Genomic DNA, 19,966 nt, shown 5'->3' on the forward strand with positions numbered 1-19,966 from the left:
CGATTGCTTCGGCCTGTTTTTCGCCGATTCCTCGATGGTGAACTACAACTGGAACGGAATTTCCAGCCATCGGTTCCCGAAGCGAGCCATGAAAACCTACAGTATTTTCACCGATTGTTTCCAAGGTAAGCGCGAAACTCCACAACCAATCTAGTACCTCTTACCTGATTTTTCTTATGATTTTTATTTCCAGATGCCTGGCCCGGGCTGGGACTGACTACGGACGTGCTGGCATTTAAGCTGAAGAGAACAGTGGAGAAGATCAACAATCGGCGCAACGTACAGCACTCAAAAAGGCGCCGCAAGGCGCGAATGATCAAGATCGTTGAGATTGAATGATATGTGCCAGTTTTCTTTTAATAAACTTGACGAAAAAGTCATTTCCCAACTAAAATGTTTTTAAAAAAAGTCAAAATCCGTTTTTAAAATGTTAACTAGTCTAGTACTTCACCTAATATCAAACTTCTTTAATTCCAGAACGAGCCAAACTTTCTCCATCTTTCAAATTAATCCACGAGCAAGAAGACGACAACCGGCTACTCATTACGAACTTCAAGTTTCCCATCTCGGATCCGGACACGCTGGAGGACTTGGAGTATGCCGTGCGCCACGATCCCAAAACAAGGAAGAAATATGTTAGTCACAACTTTTCTCATTTGCAGTACTAGATTAATGTGCAATCTTTTCCAGATAAACTTTCTGCGCAGAATCAAAGCTCCAGACGAGCATCTCAGTGGTGGCGATGTATTTCGTCGCATTTGCGCCGACAGCGCCATCTTTCTGCACTTTTGCTTCTCGACCACCAAGTTTGACGCGGCCGGCCGCAAGCGGAAAGCGCTGAAAGACTTTGCCATCTTCGGGGTGTGCATGCTGGGTAAGTGGAATTTCAAGCGAGCGAGCATCGCTGGGTCTCTAATCTGGTACTTGTCTTTCAGAGGCCTGGCCGGATCATGTGGACATTGGGGCGCACAGCCTGGGCACGACCATGAAGCAGCTGATTAAACGGATGAACGTGCGGAACTACGTTCGACTAGGGCGGAGCCAAAAACCGTGACAAGTGTGATGATAATTATTGACAAATTGACGTTTCGCGTTTCGAGTACAAATTGACAAACTAAATATATTTTTTCAATCCATACTTTGAACTTAAACTTTTCTTCAAAAAGAAGTACTAGATTTTCCAATTTTTCTAACATCTAATCTTTTTCAGTGCTGACAAGACAACGCACCATCTTAACGTTGCAACCGGCATTCTCCCGGAAGCAGCCAGCAAAGCATCTCTCCGTGAGGCGTCACATTCTGTCGGAAACCGAAGCTGCGGCAGCTGCCGCCGCCACTTCTAGTACTGCATCCGCGGGAAGCACCCTAGATGAACTCTTCGACTTTCCACTGCAAACAGCGGCCGAAATGGAACGTCTGGAAGCGACTGTTCGAAGAAATGCTAGCGTGTGGAGGCAGTTCGTGAGTTGACGCGGCTAATCAGTGGAAAATTTGAAGAGAGTAAAACTTGTCTTTTTCCAGGTTATATATCTGAAAACTAAATTGGAGGAATGGAACAACAGTTTGGCGCACGTCATCAAGCTCACCTTCACGGACGACGTTTTTCTGCTCTATAGCTACACCAGTTTGCTCTCAGAAAAACCTCTGCTGCGAAATTATGCCATTTTTAGTAACTGCATAAGGGGTTAGTTATCGATAGAGTTAAATTCAACAAGCTTAATTTAATACGTTATCTTTGCAGAAGCTTGTCCCGGCATGACGCGCAGCATGCTCACCGCAAGTTTGTCCGAAATCATTTTGAAGAGCAAAGATCGATGCTTTCGCCGGCAGCTGGAATCGCAGAAAGAGAGAAATTTTATCTGATTTTTTTGTAATAAAATTTATGACATTATTGTTTTTATTCCCTAAAAAAACATTGTTTAATTTCTAAATGTCTAATCTCGATTTTTCACAGAAATGCCTAACAAAAGTTCTCCTTAATTTTCCAGCTTCCTCGTTCCGATACATCCCGCGACTTCCGCCACCGCCGCCAGGTGTCCGCCGAACCACTACCAAGCTGTCTGCGCTCAGTTCAACGCGCAGTGGCGGAGTCGATGGCTTTTCTTTTCCCCTATCTACGGCGGACGAGATCGAGTGTCTGGAAGCGGCCGTGCGGCAAAGCCAGCGCATTTGGGAACAATATGTGAGTAAAAATGGAGTTCTAGTACTTCCTTTTTGCTTGGAAGACGTAAGATGTGTTTGGAACAAGCTTGGTTTAGTGAATGAAGTACTCGAATAAATGTTAAAAGTGTCTGAACTGAAGAAATTTTAGTCTATTCTAGTACTACACTTTATTTTACTCTTCAAGCTTCTAATTAGATGTTATTTTTTTAAGAAATGTTGAAACAAATGTAATACATCGAATGAAGTATCAGATTGAAAATTAAAACATTTGTTAATATTAAAATGTCAGTCTAATCTAGTACTACTTTGTATGTTCCCGTTATAGTACTTATTTTTTGAATGAAAACATCATCAATGTTTGAAACAACAGTGAAAACACTGAATGAAGTACTAGATTAAACTAAAAAAATCTTAACTGAAGAAAATGTAATCTAATCTAGTACTACAATCCATTTCCCCCGCACAGGTCCAATTCCTGCGCAACCAGAAAACCACCGCGATGGACATCGCCGGCGTGATGAAGTTGCTCTTCCAGGACGAAGCCCTGGACGGGTACAATTTCAACGGAATACAGGGTCGCCAGCGGCAGAAGCGTCCGCTGCGGATGTACGCGATCTTTGTCGATTGTATGCTCGGTAAGTTTCGGTGTGTTCGGAAACTGTAACCAGAGGCTGTAAGGGGATGTACTAGAGTGAGCGACGATTTCGCTTTTGGCTTTGTTTTTTTTTTGTTTTCAACAGAGGCTTGGCAAGAGCAGGACATTGACGGTCCCCAGCTGCAGAAGGGCATTACGGTGGCCATTACGGCGTCCAAGAGTCGCCAGCGGGTGAAACGATGCCGCGAGAACAAGAGATATCGAGCGCAGCTGGAGCAGGAACAGCAGGTGGACGTTTTGTTGTAAAAAGTGAGGTACTAGAATGGATGAATAAAATAAGGTGTGACAAATTTTACAGCCTCTGTATTTATTTATTGCAAATAAGGCAGTTCCTTTATTGAAATAAAAGCTGATGAAATTTTCTTTTGCAGTGGTTTGGCCAGAGCTTGGAATGGATCAGCTGTGCGCAGTAGTAGACGATGCCGTACGGAGAACGAAGTACAGATACAAAAAAAGTATCTACCGAGCTAAGAAGGCACTCGAAGAGTGGAATAATACGCTGATGAATATGGCCCAGTCGGATCTACCACCGACGCAATTTAGTTGAAATAGTGTTAAATAAATCGCAATAGTTTATTTTAATCCGTGTTTCATTTAAATTTTGACAATTTGTATTATAAAATCGGATACTAACCTCGCCTTACTCTATTTTCAGTGTTCAAACGCATCCAACTGTTCAAACAATCCGCCCAGGAAGGGGTGGACAACTTCATCTTTCCCATTCCGGACTGTGATACCATCGAACGGCTGGAGGTGTCCGTCCGGATGTTTCCCAACATCCGGAAGCAATACGTGAGTGATTTTGGAAGCTTAAAAATAACCAAAATTTGAATAAAATGTAACCTTAGGTCGAACACCTTCGCCGCGTTAAAGATCAAACCAAGGAAGTGGTGAAGGCATTTCCGGTTCTGTTCTCCGATACGGCGCTGGAGATGTACAACTACATGGGGACTGGCCGGAAGGAGCGTCGGGCCATGCGGGACTACCACATCTTCCACGACTGTATGCTAGGTGCGATCTCTTGAAAAATGCCAACTGTCAAATCCAGCTAAAAATTCTGCTGTTTCAACTAAATTATTGTTATGAATCTCTTACTTCACAACAGAGGCATGGTCTGAGGACGGCGTGAACGAACTGGTGCTGGCGGAGAGCATCAACATCGTCATCAAGCGGGCCGACGGTCGGAAGCGGGCCAAGCTGTTCAACTTCCGGCGGCGCATCTTCCAGAACGTTGGCACCATCTTCTCGAGCCTGGGTCCGGATCCGCAGCTGTAACGAGAGCCGCGACAACGAAGCGATAAAGTGCAACGCAATATTTATTTTTAGGACTATAACAACAATCATATTTATTTATTCAGCAAATGCAATGTTAGGTTATGCACCCTAATCCCAGTTTAGGCATTATTTATTCCAGGTGCAAAACTGCGCTGCCGACTGTATAATCTAGTACTGCAGACGTTAAAAACAAAATGTTCCATTTTAATTTCACTAGAGTAATAAAACGCAGTACTAGAATTTTAACCAAATCAAGTGTGTCTTCATTTAATTAAGATAACTTGAAAAATTCAACATTAACTAACATATTACTTTGCTTCCAGCCGCCATGATCCGGGTCATCAGTGACGAGCGCCTACTCTCGAAACAGTTGGCGGATCCACTCGAGTACGAGCAGTCGCTACGGCGGCCGCCGCATTTCGAGCCAGTGACCATCGGCGGCATCACGTTCCCCATTGCCGACGAAGCGACGGTCGAAAAGCTAGAGGCCGTCGTTCGCAGCGATTGGAGCGCACGGCAGGCGTACGTGGAGCTGCTGCGGTCGCAAATGCCCCGCCGAACCGATGCCCATCGAATTTACGACATTGTCTCGAACAGGATCTTCTCGTACAAAGCGCTGCAGAATTACTACCTAACGGCGGATCGACAGCCGTACTTTAAGCAGGAGAACCGCAAAGCAATGGTCAATTACGAGATATTTCAAGGGTGCATGCTTGGTATAACATTTTCATTCTAGTACTACAGTTGATCATTAATCCCTGGGCTTTGTCATAATGAGTGTCATAGGTTTGATGCTTGTTTGGCAAAGAGTATGATTTGATTCGATGTGGAATTAAAATCGAAGTGTTCAGTATATTGCTGAAGCTTCCATTTTTACACATAGACACCACTTCATGCTGCGAGAACCCACTTTGGCGTAGTTTCAGGGCTTAATCGATGGCCGGTAAGCTGTCATCGAGACAAGGAGGTTCTCCGATAGTGGAAATATCACATTTGTACAATGAACCGCTACATATGTGATTTTTCCCTATCTTAATGTGGGTGTCAGGTTAGGATGCGGGTTTTTAAAAATTTAGTTTTTGTAGAATTTAGGATTTTAACTAAATTCAACTTTTTTACACTTTGCCTTTAGTTATTTAGGGACAAAATTAGTAACAGTGAATTTAGTAATTCTATCAGAATCGGTGATTTTCATTCAAGTAGCATAAAAACCATTCTGATTTGTCAAAATTTCCATAGAGTCTCGATCAATCAATAATGAAATGATATCGGACTAAATTCGTTGATCTGTTGAACTAACGGTTGTCGGATTATGATTGTATCGACCATTTTTGCGAATCGAGGATCTACTGGAATTCTGACGATCAAATGGTCGTCTCTTTTTCAATTCACGACTTGTAAAATATGAACTGTTAATCTATTTTTTTGTTTTTTAAAAGAAGCCAGACAGGTTTTAAAAGAAACGTTTTTTTTTGGCTATTAATTAAAATGTCGGGGATTTGAGATAAGAGTAGCTTTCGGATAGGTTACTTTAAATCTTGTATTCAATTATGTTAGGTAGTTATCCGCAAATGAATATTTGGACTTATATGAATAATTGAACATTTTGGACTTATGAATAACACACAACTGTGCATTTATTCTAGAGTCAGATCCATACAGCGTCAGTGTTTATTTGGTCGAAGTGTACTAATTCATTGGCAGATCTGATTCTAGTTGTAATGTACGACAAGACTACTGACGGACGTGACAGGACGAGGGCCCAGTTTAGAGGTTTCGACATCAACGATGTGCGGCTGGATCACCCTCCCAAAAAAAAAAAAAAAAAAAAAAAAAAAAGTACTACAGTTGATCATTAATGGAAAATCTACCTTTTCAGAGGCGTGGGCTGACATGGGCGTTGACAGTGCAGGACTCAAGAACGCTCTGCGAGCCGTTGTGATGGTCATCAGCAGAAAGCTAAGAAAATCGATTGGAACCAATCGGCGGTTCTAGAATCCGGGCTCGTCGAAAAAATGTGTGGCGAGTCATCCAGAGGCTGTGTGTGAAACTATTCCCAATGCTAGTGTTTAAAGACAAAAAGACTTTACAGGAGCATCTCTTTTTAGTGCAGTTCAAAAAGTAGTACTAGATTTTAAATTGTTCTATTTATTTACCCAAAAAATGTTGCTGTAATAAAATTCTGTTCAGAACAGTAGATTTTTTCGCTTTTTTATTTATTAAATTCTAGTACTACAAAACACCAAACTAACGCTCTTCCCCTAATTCCCATTTCAGCAAAGGCAAAACGCGACCATCTCAAGGCGAAAAACGCACTCACATCCATGGAACGGCTCAAGCCGTCCATCAAGGTGGAGGAAACGCTGCGGGGACAAATTGCCAAATTTCTACGCGGCAACGACTCCAGTGAGGACTACCAGATCGAGTTCATCGACGATTGCGACGAGCCGGCGGAACAACAACCGCATCTCGCGCAGCCAGCCGGAGCTCCCGCCGGGAAGCTGATCACGGTGACCGGGTTCAACTTTCCCATCGCCGACGAGGACACAGTCGAGCTGCTGGAGGCCACCGTGAACGAGGACGAGGTGGTGCGGAAGGAATATGTAGGGTTTGAAGTTAGATGCAGTACTAGAATGTTTCAATGATTCTATTTTTATTTTTATTTTTTTGCAATACAGATCAGCTTTTTACGCCAAAAGAAACCAAAATACGTTGGGATTTTGAACGTGTTCCACACCCTGTTCCTGGACGAGGCCATGTACAGTTATAATTTCTCAGGGATTTGTAATCGAGGTCCGGGTCGAAAGGCGATGCAAAACTACAGCATCTTTGTTGACTGTATGCTAGGTTAGTAATATTTCAGTCATCGATTGACTGCAGTACTAGAATATTTGATTGTTTTTATTGCAGAGGCCTGGGCAGATCACGGCATCGATCGCTCCAGTCTGAAGGACAGCCTGAACCAGATCATCAAAAATATCAACGGGCGCAAGCGCAACCGAAAGTACTTCGCTAAACGAAAAGTTGCCAAAATCGCAAGTCGTCGGTAGTTTTAAAGTTCGTGTAACCTGAAGCCATGAATTGATTTTGTTCAAATTAAAATTTTCACTAAAGTACAAATTTATAATCTATTTTTCTCAATCTTTTGTTAAAGTTGAGGTCGAAAATAAAACGTCAAGGAAATCCGCATGTTCCGTTGGAATATTTAAGAACTTTGAATGAAGGAGGTACTAGATTGGGTGAATCAATCATCTCAACTTTTATCTTTAGATCAACTTTTTGCTATTAAAAAGCCTGAATCGGTTCAAATTGTTGTTATTTTCCGAGCTCTTTTCAAAGAGCCATTGTTCGGGCATCGCGCGAACAAACCTGAAACCTAGTCTCGAGCAAGTGATAAAAGCCATCCATATGCGCAAACGACGGTGAGGTACTAGAATGCAATATTAATCGATGTTTAACACTTTTCAGATAATTTGTTATTTGCAACTTTGTGGCTTGGATCCAAATAAAGTTACCAACAGAGCATATTCCAACTGCAGTACTAGAATAGGTGCAGGAGAAGATTGATTGATGAAGTCCGAACACACATTTTTATGTTTTTCTATAGTTTATTTTTAAATAAAATTTTAGATTCAAAACATGACGCCTTTTCTCGCATTGAACAAAGATAAATAAAATTTGAAAGAAAAACTAAATTATAATATCTTTACAGAAATTTCTGACGACAAGGCAGACCTGGTCATCCAAATCGAGGACGAATCCGGGGACGAAGGCGGAGCTGACGTCAACACTCGGGTAAGCCTACCAAAGCACCCAAACCAACCGAGAATGGTTGATTCCGATTAGATTACGCGAGCGTTGGGAAATGAAGTACTAGAATAAGTAAAGAATTATTTTTCTTTCCCAGGCCGACGACACCCCCTGCCCGATCAGGGAAGAGGAAATCAAGCACCGAATCCTAAGTCAGGCCAACCGTGGAAAATCGCAAGGAAAGCCGGCAGCGGTTACCGGCTTCAAATTTCCAATCGCCGATGAAGCTACGCTCGGTGCGCTCGAAAATGCCGTCAACACGTACAACAAGACTCGACGGGAATATGTAAGTTTTGTGAATGTTTGACGTACTAGATTATGTAGTATCAATCCTTCTATTTACAGATCAATTATTTGGTAAAAATTAAACCAAAATTGGTGCCGGTTCATCAAATCTTCTCAGTATTGTTTGCACCTTCTTCCTTGCAAAAATTTTGCTTTTACGAAACTAACAAACAAAAATCGATGCGAAGCTACAGTATTTTCTGGGCATGTATGCTTGGTAAGTGAGCCTCAAGAGAGGTACTAGAATAAAACAATAATTTCATAAATTTACAGATGCTTGGAAAGAAAGTGATGTGTCGCCGAATAGCTTGAAAGGCAGCTTGCTGCAGGTGCTCGCCAACTGCAAACTACCCTGATTTGTTACGTTGAATACGTTTCTGAATTTGTTAATCTCCTGAAATAAACCGTTTTGTAACATTTTCGAGGATTTATTTAAAACATGCTCAAATTTATCCTCGCCAAAGATCAAACCTAATTCTACTACCTCACTTTTCTTAAATCTCAACAGCGACCATTAACCTACTGGAAACGATCATCAAAATTGAAAATGATTCCGACGAGGACCCGTTCTGTCCCTCACCCCACCATGAATCGGCTGAAATTTTTATTTCTGCCCACCAATGTTCTAGCCAAGCAAAGCAAATTCCAAAACGGCTACACCTCCCAGCTATTCCATCGGGAGTCACAGGATTCAACTTTCCCATTGCCGATGAACTCACAACTGAGCGGCTTGAAGCAGCCGTTAGAAATGACGCAAAAGTTCGCGAAGAATACGTGAGTTTTTTTCGAGTGAGGTACTAGATTGACTAGACTAATTTCGAACATTTGTTCCACAGATCAACTTTCTGCAAGTGAGCAGTTCTCTACGGAATCGGTCTTTTTTCTTTAATTTTAATTTTTGTATTTTTTAATCCGGCTGAAACTTTTTTGGTGCCTTCGGTATGCCCAAAGAAGCCATTTTGCATCATTAGTTTGTCCATATAATTTTCCATACAAATTTGGCAGCTGTCCATACAAAAATGATATGTAAAAATTCAAAAATCTGTATCTTTTGAAGGAATTTTTTGATCGATTTGGTGTCTTCGGCAAAGTTGTAGGTATGGATATGGACTACACTGAAAAAAAATGACACACGGTAAAAAAAAATTTGGTGATTTTTAATTTAACTTTTTGTCACTAAAACTTGATTTGCAAAAAAACACTATTTTTAATTTTTTTTATTTTTTGATATGTTTTAGAGGACATAAAATGCCAACTTTTCAGAAATTTCCAGAATGGGCAAAAAATCTTTGACCGAGTTATGATTTTTTGAATCAATACAGATTTTTTCAAAAAATCGAAATATTGGTCGCAAAAATTTTTCAACTTCATTTTTCGATGTAAAATCGAATTTGCAATCAAAAAGTACTTTAGTGAATTTTTGTTAAAGTGCACCGTTTTCAAGTTATAACCAATTTTAGGTAACTTTTTTGAAAATAGTCGCAGTTTTTCATTTTTTTAAATTAGTGCCCATGTTTGCCTATCTTTGAAAAAAATATTTTTGAAAAGCTGAGAAAATTCTCTATATTTTGCTTTATTGAACTTTGTCGATACGACCCATAGTTGCTGAGATATTGCCATGCAAAGGTTAAAAAACAGGAAAATTTATGTTTTCTAAGTCTCACCCAAACAACCCACCATTTTCTAATGTCGATATCTCAGCAACTATAGGTCCGATTTACAATGTTAAAACATGAAACATTCGTGAAATTTTCCGATCTTTTCGAAAAAAATATTAAAAAAAAATTAAAATCAAGACTAACATTTCAAACGGGCCAAACATTCAATATTACGCCCATTTGAAATGTTAGTCTTGATTTTAAATTTTTGAAAATATTTTTTTCGAAAAGATCGGAAAATTTCACGAATGTTTCATGTTTTAACATTGTAAATCGGACCTATAGTTGCTGAGATATCGACATTATAAAATGGTGGGTTATTTGGGTGAGACTTAGAAAACATAAATTTTCCTGTTTTTTAACCTTTGCATGGCAATATCTCAGCAACTATGGGTCGTATCGACAAAGTTCAATAAAGCAAAATATAGAGAATTTTCTCAGCTTTTCAAAACTATTTTTTTCAAAGATGGGCAAACATGGGCACTAATTTAAAAAAATGAAAAACTGCGACTATTTTCAAAAAAGTTACCTAAAAATGGTTATAACTTGAAAACGGTGAACTTTATCAAAAATTCACTAAAGTACTTTTTGATTGCAAATTCGATTTTACATCGAAAAATGAAGTTGAAAAATTTTTGCGACCAATATTTCGATTTTTTGAAAAAATCTGTATTGATTCAAAAAATCATAACTCGGTCAAAGATTTTTTGCCCATTCTGGAAATTTCTGAAAAGTTGGCATTTTATGTCCTCTAAAACATATCAAAAAATAAAAAAAATTAAAAATAGTGTTTTTTTGCAAATCAAGTTTTAGTGACAAAAAGTTAAATTAAAAATCACCAAATTTTTTTTTACCGTGTATCATTTTTTTTCAGTGTAGTCCATATCCATACCTACAACTTTGCCGAAGACACCAAATCGATCAAAAAATTCCTTCAAAAGATACAGATTTTTGAATTTTTACATATCATTTTTGTATGGACAGCTGCCAAATTTGTATGGAAAATTATATGGACAAACTAATGATGCAAAATGGCTTCTTTGGGCATACCGAAGGCACCAAAAAAGTTTCAGCCGGATTAAAAAATACAGAAAAAATCGAATGACCGAAATCTCAGAGAATTGCTCAAGTGAAAAAGCCAAAATCGGTTAAGATTGTGAAGATGTTTCGCACGCTCTTTTCGGACGCAGCTCTGATGAACTACAACTTTTCCGGACTCTGCCACAAGGGCATTTCGCTCGAGAGCTCCGCGAAAAAGGCGTTCAAAGACTACGCTATTTTTTGGGACTGTATGCTCGGTTTGTATTGCAAATTAAACAAAAGTGCAGTACTAGAATGTTGATGATTTTTTTTGCAGAGGCCTGGCAAGATCATGGAATCGATTCAAACGTGTTAAGGGAAAGTCTCAAGCTTGTTAAGAAAAACGTACACAAGCGGAAACGAAGCCGCAAATATATGGACAAAATTAAACAGAAAAAAATTAAAAGTAGTTGAAACTTTTTTGTAACTTATGGAAAAATGCAGTACCAGAAAAAAAAAAATGTTTGAAATGTTGAATAAATTTCTATTTATTTTTAAAAGCGATTGTTTTGTTTTTTTTTAATTAAAAAAGAGTAAATAATTGAACAACTTTAAATTCTCCTTTACAGTGGCAATCAGAAGCATGCTGGAAGCGATGGTCAAAATCGAGCAAACGGACGAATTCGTCGAACCGCCAGAAACTTGCACTTCTTCCTCGACTGATACCTATCCAGCCGCTTTCCTGTGCATCTCGGAACAATCGGCGCTGCCGGTCAACTTCAAGTATCCGATCCCCGACGAAGACACCGTCGAACTGCTCGAGGCAGCCGTGCACGGAGATAAGCTTGCTCGGAGGAAATATGTAGGTTTTTTTTTGTGTGGGAAGTACTAGAATGGGTAATAAACCGTTTTTTTTTTCTTCAGATCAACTTCCTCCGGAAGATTAAATCAAAGTCGGCAAACATTGCAACGGTGTTTAGCAAAATTTTCTGCGACGAATCGATGTACAACTACAACATGAAGGGGAGTTCCTGCCAAGGGCGAAAGAAGCCCATGAAAAATTACGCCATATTTTGGGACTGTATGCTCGGTTGGTATCATTTTTCCTTTGTGCCAGTTGATGATGTTAATTACTTTTTTGTCACTTTACAGAAGCCTGGAGGGACCACGGAGTCGAGCCGACCAGTTTGCAGAACGATCTGGCGCGCGTGGTCGGTCTCATAAACAAGCGCAAGCGACACCGCAAATATCGGATGGCGGAGCGAGTCGCGCTTTAATTATTTTCGTAATTTGGCTATTGAAGTACTAGAATGCCGTTTGACTTACCAAATAATTTAGTTATTTTTTAATTCCCCGCATAATTTGTGCCAACTCCAAATGAAACACCTAGTGAAGCAAGAATTGTAGTACTAGAATAACTTTGTTTTTTTTACAACACCGACCGAAATAAATTATTATTTGAATGAAACTCAAGTCTTTTTTCAATCAAAGTTTGAATTTTAAAAATTGAAAAAAAAATCTTAAATAAATAAATCATTTTTTTACAGGCCTACACTACATGGACGAGCTCGCCTTACATATTCTTCGCGTTGAATCTGCCGAAAATACTTCAACGAAAGCCCGTCGACGAAAATCGGCCGGAACAATCCAAGTCAAGCCGATCCACAGCCTGATGGATGGGCAATCGTCAACGTCTGGTGATCGCCATAGGCGGGACATTGTTGAAGGTTTCAAGTTTCCCATCGCCGACGCAGACACTGTTGAGCGACTCGAAGTGGCCGTTCGCAAGAACAAACAAACTCGTGATGAATATGTTAGTTTCGCTAGCTGCAGTACTAGATCGTTTTGCTAATGAATTGTCATTTTTGCAGGTTAGTTTGTTACACTCGTTAAGGTCCAACAACAGCACAAATAACCCAGAGATATTAAGCAAAGTGTACAGCGACGTTGCCCTCTACAACTACAGCGTGAACAGAAGTGAGCGATACCGCAAAAAGGCAATGAAAACGTACACCATATTTTGGGATTGCATACTCGGTAAGTGATTTTCTTATTTTGTTTTGTTTTGTCTTGTTTTGTGAGATTTTTCTTCTTTCTTGCTGATTCACAGAGGCCTGGACGGAGTTTGGTGTCAAAGCGGATACATTGGAAACTTATCTAACTCGAGTGATCCATCTCGTGAACCACCGTAGACGAAATCGAAAGTATCGCAGCTATCCAAATAAAGCTAAATAATCTGACAGAAGCGAAATAAATCCCAAACTGCAGTACTAGAATCAACTGCTTTTATGTCTTGAAAACTGATCTAACGCAATTCTAAGTAATTTAATTTAATAATTTTCCACTCTCTTCACAGCACGCCCTGGCTCGTCATTGAAAATCGTGAAAGTTCGCTCGTTTGCAGTTGACAAGAACCGGTTAAACCCGAGCCCACGCCTGTCTTGGAGTGTGGACACTGCTCAAAGTGAAACCACCTTAAAAGATCAAACCGGTGCCAATGAGATCAAGTCCATTTCGTACCCGATTCCGGATGAACTGACCGTCGAGCTCCTAGAGGCTGCCGTACGCAACGACAAGGATGTATGGAATAAATACGTACGTTTTGTTGACTGTAGTACTAGATCGGCTAAAATAGCTTTATTAAATTTTCTTAGGTTGCTTTTTTACGTTCGATCAAACCGAAAGACGCCGAAATTACAGCCATCTTTAGCAAAGTGTTCTGCGACAATGCGCTCCACAACTACAACGTGAATCGAAGTGATCGGTACCGCAAAAAGCCGATGAAAACGTATGCCGTATTCTGGGACTGTATGCTTGGTTGGTTGCTTCTGCATGCTTTATCTACAATGCCCATTGCAATCTAGTACTTTTCTTACAGAGGCTTGGCAGGAGCATGGAGTCGAACCGGTGGGCTTGGATTCGCAACTAACGCGAGTGATGTATCTGTTCAACAAACGCAAACTTAATCGCAAGTATCGGTATGGAATTAATGCCATGTGAGGTACTAGAGTGTTTAGTGCATTTCGAATAAAATAAATTAGTTGGTACCTCATTCGTGGATCTTTTGTGTTATAATTACTATGTTCCAGAATCCATAATACACTAAAAATCTTCTCTAATATCTTTAAGGCTGCATGGTCGTAGCCTTGGAGAACAGTGTGGAAATGTAGGTACTCAGATATTTGTGTGTACTGGGCAATAATCAAATTGCCTAATAATATTAAACTGAACATGATCAGAAATATTTCTTTGAAAAAAAAAACTAAAAACGTTTCATAACGAAAAAGAAAAGTAGCTGGTAGTAGTAGAAGATGGTGCAGTACTAGAATAACTTTTTTTAAAGTTAACTAACATCCAATTGCCATTTTTAAAGTTTAACTAACATCCAAGAAAGCGACCTAAACTAAATGTTTTGAACACAAAAACGATATTTCAGAGCAAACCTTATCCGAAATTATTCTCTGAAGCATGATCTAATTCTGTTACAATCTCTTGCTCTTTATTTACAGCTCCTACTCAATCCTGCCATGGTTCAACTCTTAAAATCGTTAACGTTCAATCCATAGCAACGCCAACACCGATTCGGCGCTCAAAAAGATCACCAAAACCGTCCCAACGCCTTCTATCGAGTGTGGATACCTCCCAAAACGCAAACACCCCGAGAGTGCAATCCAAGGCGAATGAGGTCAACAAGACCTTTGCCTACCCTATTGCGGACGAGGTGACCGTTGAGCGACTCGAGGCTGCCGTACGGAAGGATTAGGAAGCGTGGAACACATATGTATGATTATTTTTAATTTTGTAGTACTAGATTAGCCTAAATATCTTATTCTTTTTCTTTTCTTAGGTTGCCTTTCTGCGCTCGTTAAAACCGAAGGACGCAGATATTACAGTAATCTTCAGGGAAGTGTTCACCGACGAAGCACTGCTCAACTATAACGTGAATGGAACTAAGCAGCACGGCAAAAAGCGAATGAAAAGTATGGCGATTTTTTGGGACTGTTTACTCGGTTGGTAGATTGAGCGTGCTCAACTTTGCTGACCCATCGATGACAATTAATTTTCTTGCAGAAGCTTGGAAGGAGAATGGACTGGAACCAACAACGTTACATATTCAACTGATGCGAGTGATTTTCCTCCTCAACAAACGAAAACAAAACCACAAGTACCGACAGGGGAAAAAATCCCTTTAAAGTGCTATATACCATCCTCAATTAGAAGAATATGGTGTGCTTTTTCATTTTATGACGAAACAATGAAGTACCAGAATCGTCACTACTAAATGCAAGAAACTGAAGGCTAATGTTATGTTATTGTTTTCAACAGAATTAAATAAAGAATTATCAACAACAAAAATCCAGCATTTTAAAATAACAAAATAAAAACAAAAAATCCGCAGCTAACTCCCACTTTTCATCCACAGATCCTTTCCACGCCAACGCCTTCGTAATCGTGAACGTCGAATCCATGGAAAGCGCACCCTGGCTTGCGGCGACGGACTCCGACGATGACGGTGAAAAGTCAAACGACTCCTCCCACCCAGAAGCGAAATCAACCGCTCGACGCTCGAAACGCTCCTCCAAGCGCGAAATTCTCAGCAAGAGCATGTCCCAGCGCAAGGCGAAGCTCAACACGAGCGCGATCAAGGGCTTCAGCTTTCCGCTTGCGGAAGAGGACGCCGTCGAACGGCTGGAGAAAGGCGTGCGCAAAAATCAGCAGACACGGGCGAAATATGTGAGTTTTTGGGGCGAAAAGTGTGGTACTAGATTGGTGGGATAAAATGTTTTCAAAATTTCTCAGATCAAACTTTTGCGATCGGTTAAACCCAGGACCGCGAACGTTTCGGCCGTTTTCAAGCATCTGTTTATGGACGAAGCAATGCTGAACTACAATTGGGTTGGCAAGTTTCGAAACAAGGAGAGAAAATCGGTGAAAAATTACAGCATTTTTCAGGACTGTATGCTCGGTTAGTTTGCCTTTTATTTTCTAAAATTTTAGTTGCGTTCAGAAAATCTCTGATAAGAAATAATGACATAATGAAGTACTAGAATATAAACTAATTTTCAATCTACCTTACAGAAGCGTGGCAGGACCACGGCGTCAATCGCACCAATTTAGAGGAGAGCCTCAGGCGGGTGATCCAGCAGATCTACAAGCGCGAACGGGACCGGTTTTACTACAGACGGAACCGAAGTGGTTTATAGTAGAAAACAAGACTAATCGCTATTTTCTTTTTGTTGTACTCTTAATGTTTACGGTGACGGTTATAAAAACTATATTTTTTATTTATATTTAAAAGTTCAAAGAACTTTGCGACAGTGATTTCTTGAAATTAATAAATTATACTCGAAAAACGACAAGTTTCATTCTACGCGCGCAACAGCCAGATTAAGAACTAGAATTACTTCTAATATTCTTTCCTTCACTTTTCCACAGAAACCCAAACCCGGTACAGAACAAAAAGCTTACACCAAATTTCCCTAATTTTTCAAGATTGTATGCCGGAACGGTTTATCCGACACAAAGTATTAAGGTGCAGTACTAGAATTAAACTAATTTATTTCTACTTTTCAGAAGCTTGACTAACCACGAAGTTGATACCACTGTTTTGAAGGCAGACCTCAAGCAGGATGATTTACCAACAAGAACGGAACCACTTCTACTCCAAAACTTTCAAAAATAATCAAACAGTTCAGAGAACGCTGCAGCAATGATTATATTAAACATTTTTGAATAAATTACTTTCAAAATCAAAACCACTTTCATTTGACATCCGCTTTGCATAGAAAGTGTAGTACTAGAGTTAACCTTTGTTTTTCCTTTCGCCTTTCCACAGCAACCAACAGCAGCACGATGATGGAACCGACGATCAAAATCGAAGAGGATAGCGTCGAGTTTGACGAGTACGCCTTCTACTCCTCCCATAACATGGTGAAACCGGACGAGGAAGCCAGCCAAGAAGATGATGGCGGCGATGAAATTCCTGCCCCGGCGGCAACGGAAACGGAAGCACCCACTCGGCGCTCCTCGTCGAAACGAACCGCGGTCGTGGCCTCACCGAAGCTGCAAATCACCGATCTGTTCCAGATATCGAACGTGTGCAGCAGCCAAAGTCGCAACCTGATGAAGCAGCCGTTCCCGATTCAGACGGTGAACGAACTCAACGAGCTGGACACGCTGCTGCTGGGGAATCCGGCGTTTATGGAGAAATGCGTGAGCAATTTTACTATTGTAGTACTAGATTGGAACTTTTTTTTCTGTTGTGAATTTCTACAATGGAAGATAACTGGATGTGTAGTACTAGATTAGTTACTGTTTTGTTAACGACTGTTGAATAAACGAAAATGAAGTACTAGAATATTTCTATTTTTAGGCCCAAGTGCTGCACAATGCGGTGCGGAACGAGACGCTGGAAAACGTGACCGGTCACATGCGGCTGCTGCTGGAATTTGCGGTCGACTACTCTGTGCTGCTCAAGTACAGCTGGTTTGGGTTTCTGCCGAGATCGCCGATAGCGCGCGGGATGGGCGAACAGCAGCCCTTCCGGAATTTGATCGGGGTCATCCACTTGTTGCACCGAGCGCGGCGCCTTCGCTACGGCAAATGCAGCCTCGAGGAGATCCACGAGGGAATCGAAAAGTTCCTCAAACGAAAGCTGCGCTGTCACGCACTTTTTGTCAAGAAGCAAAACTACGTCGTTCAATCTCCCGGATAGGACGGACGTGTGCCAAAGAACCAGAGAATTTATTCTAGTCCAAGTGAAATTTAGTTTATACAAATCCCAGTATTACGTGTAATGGATTTTAATAGTCATAGTCTTTAGAGATCATCAGATATTAGCGTTTGAGAAGCGCACAACTACTACTCTGAATGAGGCCAACCATAATAGTAATAATTTATTTATTTATTTTATTTTTTTTATTTAAGGAAATTTTACCAATGATTTTGCAATACTCATATTTATATTTATTTAAAATAACTAAAAAAAATCACTAGCAAGTGAAATATATTTATTTAACCAATGCCAAACTTTCGATGCCAAAGCAGCTATCAAATGCACAATTTTTTAACCAATATTTTAAGTATAACCAAATCGAATCGAGTTTACTTTGTGCCATAACTCCCCAAGTCCTCCTAGGTGTTTCCTCCACGGAAGAAACGCAGCCAATAATGAGTGTTATTTTTTGCGATGATCTTGTGAAAATGTTTGATAAATAAAAATACTCACCAATATTCAACAAAAATAAAATATCAAAGACTTTTTTTCGTCAGCTAAACTCTAAATTCAATCACCACTAACATTCTTTCCGTTTTACCCCCACACAGGCCGCATACGCAAATACACCAAGATATCCGGCTCAACTCCGGGTCCTTCGACCAGCAAGACCCGCCCAGCGGGATCGAAAAAACGCGAACCCTACATCCTGCTCCTACCGGAAGGAAAAATCGTCGGCGTCAAAACCGGCAAACCGGAAGACGTGGACAAGTACCGCAATCCGTACAACGCCATTTTCAACGTCGAACCCATTCTGCTCGACACCGACCTGTACGAGAACAAAAACGGACCGGACATCCTCAGATACCTCAAGCAAGGCTCCAAGCTGACCGATTCCGAAAACAACGAACTGGTGCGAATCTGCTGCGAGCATTTGCAGCGCTGCGACGGGTGAGTGCAGTACTAGAATAAAAAAAAATGCAAAATCAACCTCAAATTTTACCTCTTTGAACAGCTCCATGTACCCGGACACGGACAAGAAGGAAATCCTAGCGCGGTCGATCGTGACCACGTTCCCCCAGTTGGGCTGCGAGAGCACGCCGGAGGAGCCGCACATTCTGTACTTCCACCGGTAGCTATCTAAGACCTACACGCTGACACGGCCAGCGCCGTTGGTGACTTTCAAGCTGAATTATGTTTTATTTTTATTGCCTTCCTAGGAAATTGGACCGCGTCGGGGACGATCGGCACTCGGGCAAGATAACGAACCGGTTCGATACGATCGTGCGCAAGGCGAACGGGAAGAATCGCTACAAGAAACCACGCCACGTGCTGACATCCTGAGCGCAGGGCGGGGTGTTTAGACAAACGATTTAAGGTTTTTTTCTTTGGTGTAGGCTAATTTTTCGTTGTGTAACAGATATATGGTATAACATTGTTTCAAGGGTGTTAGACATCAATGATGACTTCCTTGTTCGTATTTTTCGTAAATAAAATCTGGTTTACTTGTACAAATTTTTGAATCCTTTTTTCAGTTGCACGACACATTATTCAATTTAAATCGTTAAATCTGATTTTTCACTTCACGCAATCGTGATGATTTTTGCACTTCATCGTGATATGTTGTTGTAAAAGGTTAATCGTAATTTGTCGATAGTAGATTGAAATCATTCAGTCGTAAAAGACATGCTCAAATTACGACTGACAATCGACAAAAACTCGAAGTGTTCAAAACTTATTTCCAAAAATCTTTAAAAGTTCAAAAAATCTTTTTTTGAAATAATAAAAATCTAAAATTGTAAAAAATTCCAGAATTTAAAAAAATCCGGAATTTTAAAATTACAGTGATTTTTCAAAAAAATATTAAAAATTCTAAAATAACCAAACCGTAAAAAAAAGATTTAAAAAAATTAAAAAAAATCTGGGACTTCTAAATTTTCAAAAAAAAAATTAAATACACTTTTTTTCAAATTTCCTAAATATTCAAAATTTCACAAATTTCACAAAATTAAAAAAAAACTCTAAACTAAAAATAATAAATGATTTACTCAAATTTACTCAAACATTGATAAATCTTTATTTTTTAATTTTTGTTTTTTAGATTTTTTGTGATTTTTAAGTGTAAACTCGTGTAAACTTATTAATTTTTGAATTTAAGATTAAAAAAAAACATGAATATATTTTTTTTAGAAAGATTTTTTTTATTTATTATTTTTCAATCTTTCGAAATTTTTAATAAATAAATTTCCAAATTTAATAATATTTTTCTTATTTCCCTGATTTAATTTATTGAATTTCTTGGTTTTTTAATATTTAAATTTTTAATTCATTTGAAATTTTTAATTCTACATAAAATTTTCATAGATTTAAATCTGCACAGGATTT

At 39.8% G+C, this 19,966-nt stretch overlaps 8 protein-coding genes across 10 annotated transcripts; all 8 read left to right on the forward strand.

The window, feature by feature from the left end:
• On the forward strand, positions 1 to 3,400 carry LOC128092981 (uncharacterized). 3 transcript variants are annotated; one of them, XM_052708288.1, is made up of 9 exons: positions 1 to 125; positions 194 to 635; positions 691 to 874; positions 936 to 1,461; positions 1,522 to 1,684; positions 1,742 to 2,182; positions 2,630 to 2,798; positions 2,904 to 3,098; positions 3,190 to 3,400. In XM_052708288.1, exons 6-8 carry the CDS (start codon positions 1,931 to 1,933, stop codon positions 3,062 to 3,064), a joined length of 582 nt encoding a protein of 193 aa, XP_052564248.1. In that variant the 5' UTR covers positions 1 to 125; positions 194 to 635; positions 691 to 874; positions 936 to 1,461; positions 1,522 to 1,684; positions 1,742 to 1,930; the 3' UTR covers positions 3,065 to 3,098; positions 3,190 to 3,400. The 3 variants fall into 3 exon arrangements, with proteins under 3 accessions (XP_052564248.1, XP_052564246.1, XP_052564245.1); XM_052708286.1 differs by having other exon boundaries at positions 2,904 to 3,072; XM_052708285.1 differs by lacking the exon at positions 2,904 to 3,098.
• A 47-nt stretch (positions 3,401 to 3,447) lies between these two features.
• Positions 3,448 to 4,301, forward strand: LOC128092988 (uncharacterized). Its single transcript, XM_052708299.1, has 3 exons — positions 3,448 to 3,610; positions 3,667 to 3,829; positions 3,924 to 4,301. Exons 1-3 carry the CDS (start codon positions 3,584 to 3,586, stop codon positions 4,091 to 4,093), a joined length of 360 nt encoding a protein of 119 aa, XP_052564259.1. The 5' UTR covers positions 3,448 to 3,583; the 3' UTR covers positions 4,094 to 4,301.
• LOC128092984 (uncharacterized) lies at positions 4,227 to 6,290 on the forward strand. Its single transcript, XM_052708292.1, has 3 exons — positions 4,227 to 4,348; positions 4,417 to 4,809; positions 5,973 to 6,290. The coding sequence occupies exons 1-3, from the start codon at positions 4,288 to 4,290 to the stop codon at positions 6,086 to 6,088; spliced, it is 570 nt and encodes a 189-aa protein (XP_052564252.1). The 5' UTR covers positions 4,227 to 4,287; the 3' UTR covers positions 6,089 to 6,290.
• Positions 6,291 to 6,332: 42 nt separating this feature from the next.
• Positions 6,333 to 7,288, forward strand: LOC128092983 (uncharacterized). Its single transcript, XM_052708289.1, has 3 exons — positions 6,333 to 6,696; positions 6,772 to 6,940; positions 7,004 to 7,288. Exons 1-3 carry the CDS (start codon positions 6,418 to 6,420, stop codon positions 7,141 to 7,143), a joined length of 588 nt encoding a protein of 195 aa, XP_052564249.1. The 5' UTR covers positions 6,333 to 6,417; the 3' UTR covers positions 7,144 to 7,288.
• A 465-nt stretch (positions 7,289 to 7,753) lies between these two features.
• LOC120418372 (uncharacterized) lies at positions 7,754 to 11,442 on the forward strand. Its single transcript, XM_052708280.1, has 7 exons — positions 7,754 to 7,888; positions 8,001 to 8,189; positions 8,249 to 8,405; positions 8,697 to 8,962; positions 9,025 to 9,036; positions 10,973 to 11,144; positions 11,204 to 11,442. Exons 3-7 carry the CDS (start codon positions 8,369 to 8,371, stop codon positions 11,338 to 11,340), a joined length of 624 nt encoding a protein of 207 aa, XP_052564240.1. The 5' UTR covers positions 7,754 to 7,888; positions 8,001 to 8,189; positions 8,249 to 8,368; the 3' UTR covers positions 11,341 to 11,442.
• A 932-nt stretch (positions 11,443 to 12,374) lies between these two features.
• LOC128092987 (uncharacterized) lies at positions 12,375 to 13,918 on the forward strand. The gene is made up of 5 exons (XM_052708296.1): positions 12,375 to 12,679; positions 12,738 to 12,903; positions 12,977 to 13,461; positions 13,521 to 13,683; positions 13,745 to 13,918. Exons 1-3 carry the CDS (start codon positions 12,425 to 12,427, stop codon positions 13,099 to 13,101), a joined length of 546 nt encoding a protein of 181 aa, XP_052564256.1. The 5' UTR covers positions 12,375 to 12,424; the 3' UTR covers positions 13,102 to 13,461; positions 13,521 to 13,683; positions 13,745 to 13,918.
• A 201-nt stretch (positions 13,919 to 14,119) lies between these two features.
• LOC128092985 (uncharacterized) lies at positions 14,120 to 16,504 on the forward strand. Its single transcript, XM_052708294.1, has 5 exons — positions 14,120 to 14,647; positions 14,714 to 14,876; positions 14,938 to 15,600; positions 15,667 to 15,832; positions 15,946 to 16,504. The coding sequence occupies exons 3-5, from the start codon at positions 15,334 to 15,336 to the stop codon at positions 16,068 to 16,070; spliced, it is 558 nt and encodes a 185-aa protein (XP_052564254.1). The 5' UTR covers positions 14,120 to 14,647; positions 14,714 to 14,876; positions 14,938 to 15,333; the 3' UTR covers positions 16,071 to 16,504.
• A 74-nt stretch (positions 16,505 to 16,578) lies between these two features.
• LOC128092977 (uncharacterized) lies at positions 16,579 to 17,772 on the forward strand. Its single transcript, XM_052708278.1, has 2 exons — positions 16,579 to 17,079; positions 17,240 to 17,772. The coding sequence occupies exons 1-2, from the start codon at positions 16,720 to 16,722 to the stop codon at positions 17,579 to 17,581; spliced, it is 702 nt and encodes a 233-aa protein (XP_052564238.1). The 5' UTR covers positions 16,579 to 16,719; the 3' UTR covers positions 17,582 to 17,772.
• Positions 17,773 to 19,966: the final 2,194 nt, after the last annotated feature.

This window comes from Culex pipiens, chromosome 1 (genome assembly GCF_016801865.2).
Source record: "Culex pipiens pallens isolate TS chromosome 1, TS_CPP_V2, whole genome shotgun sequence".
In the NCBI taxonomy this organism is placed as follows: Eukaryota; Metazoa; Arthropoda; class Insecta; order Diptera; family Culicidae; genus Culex; species Culex pipiens.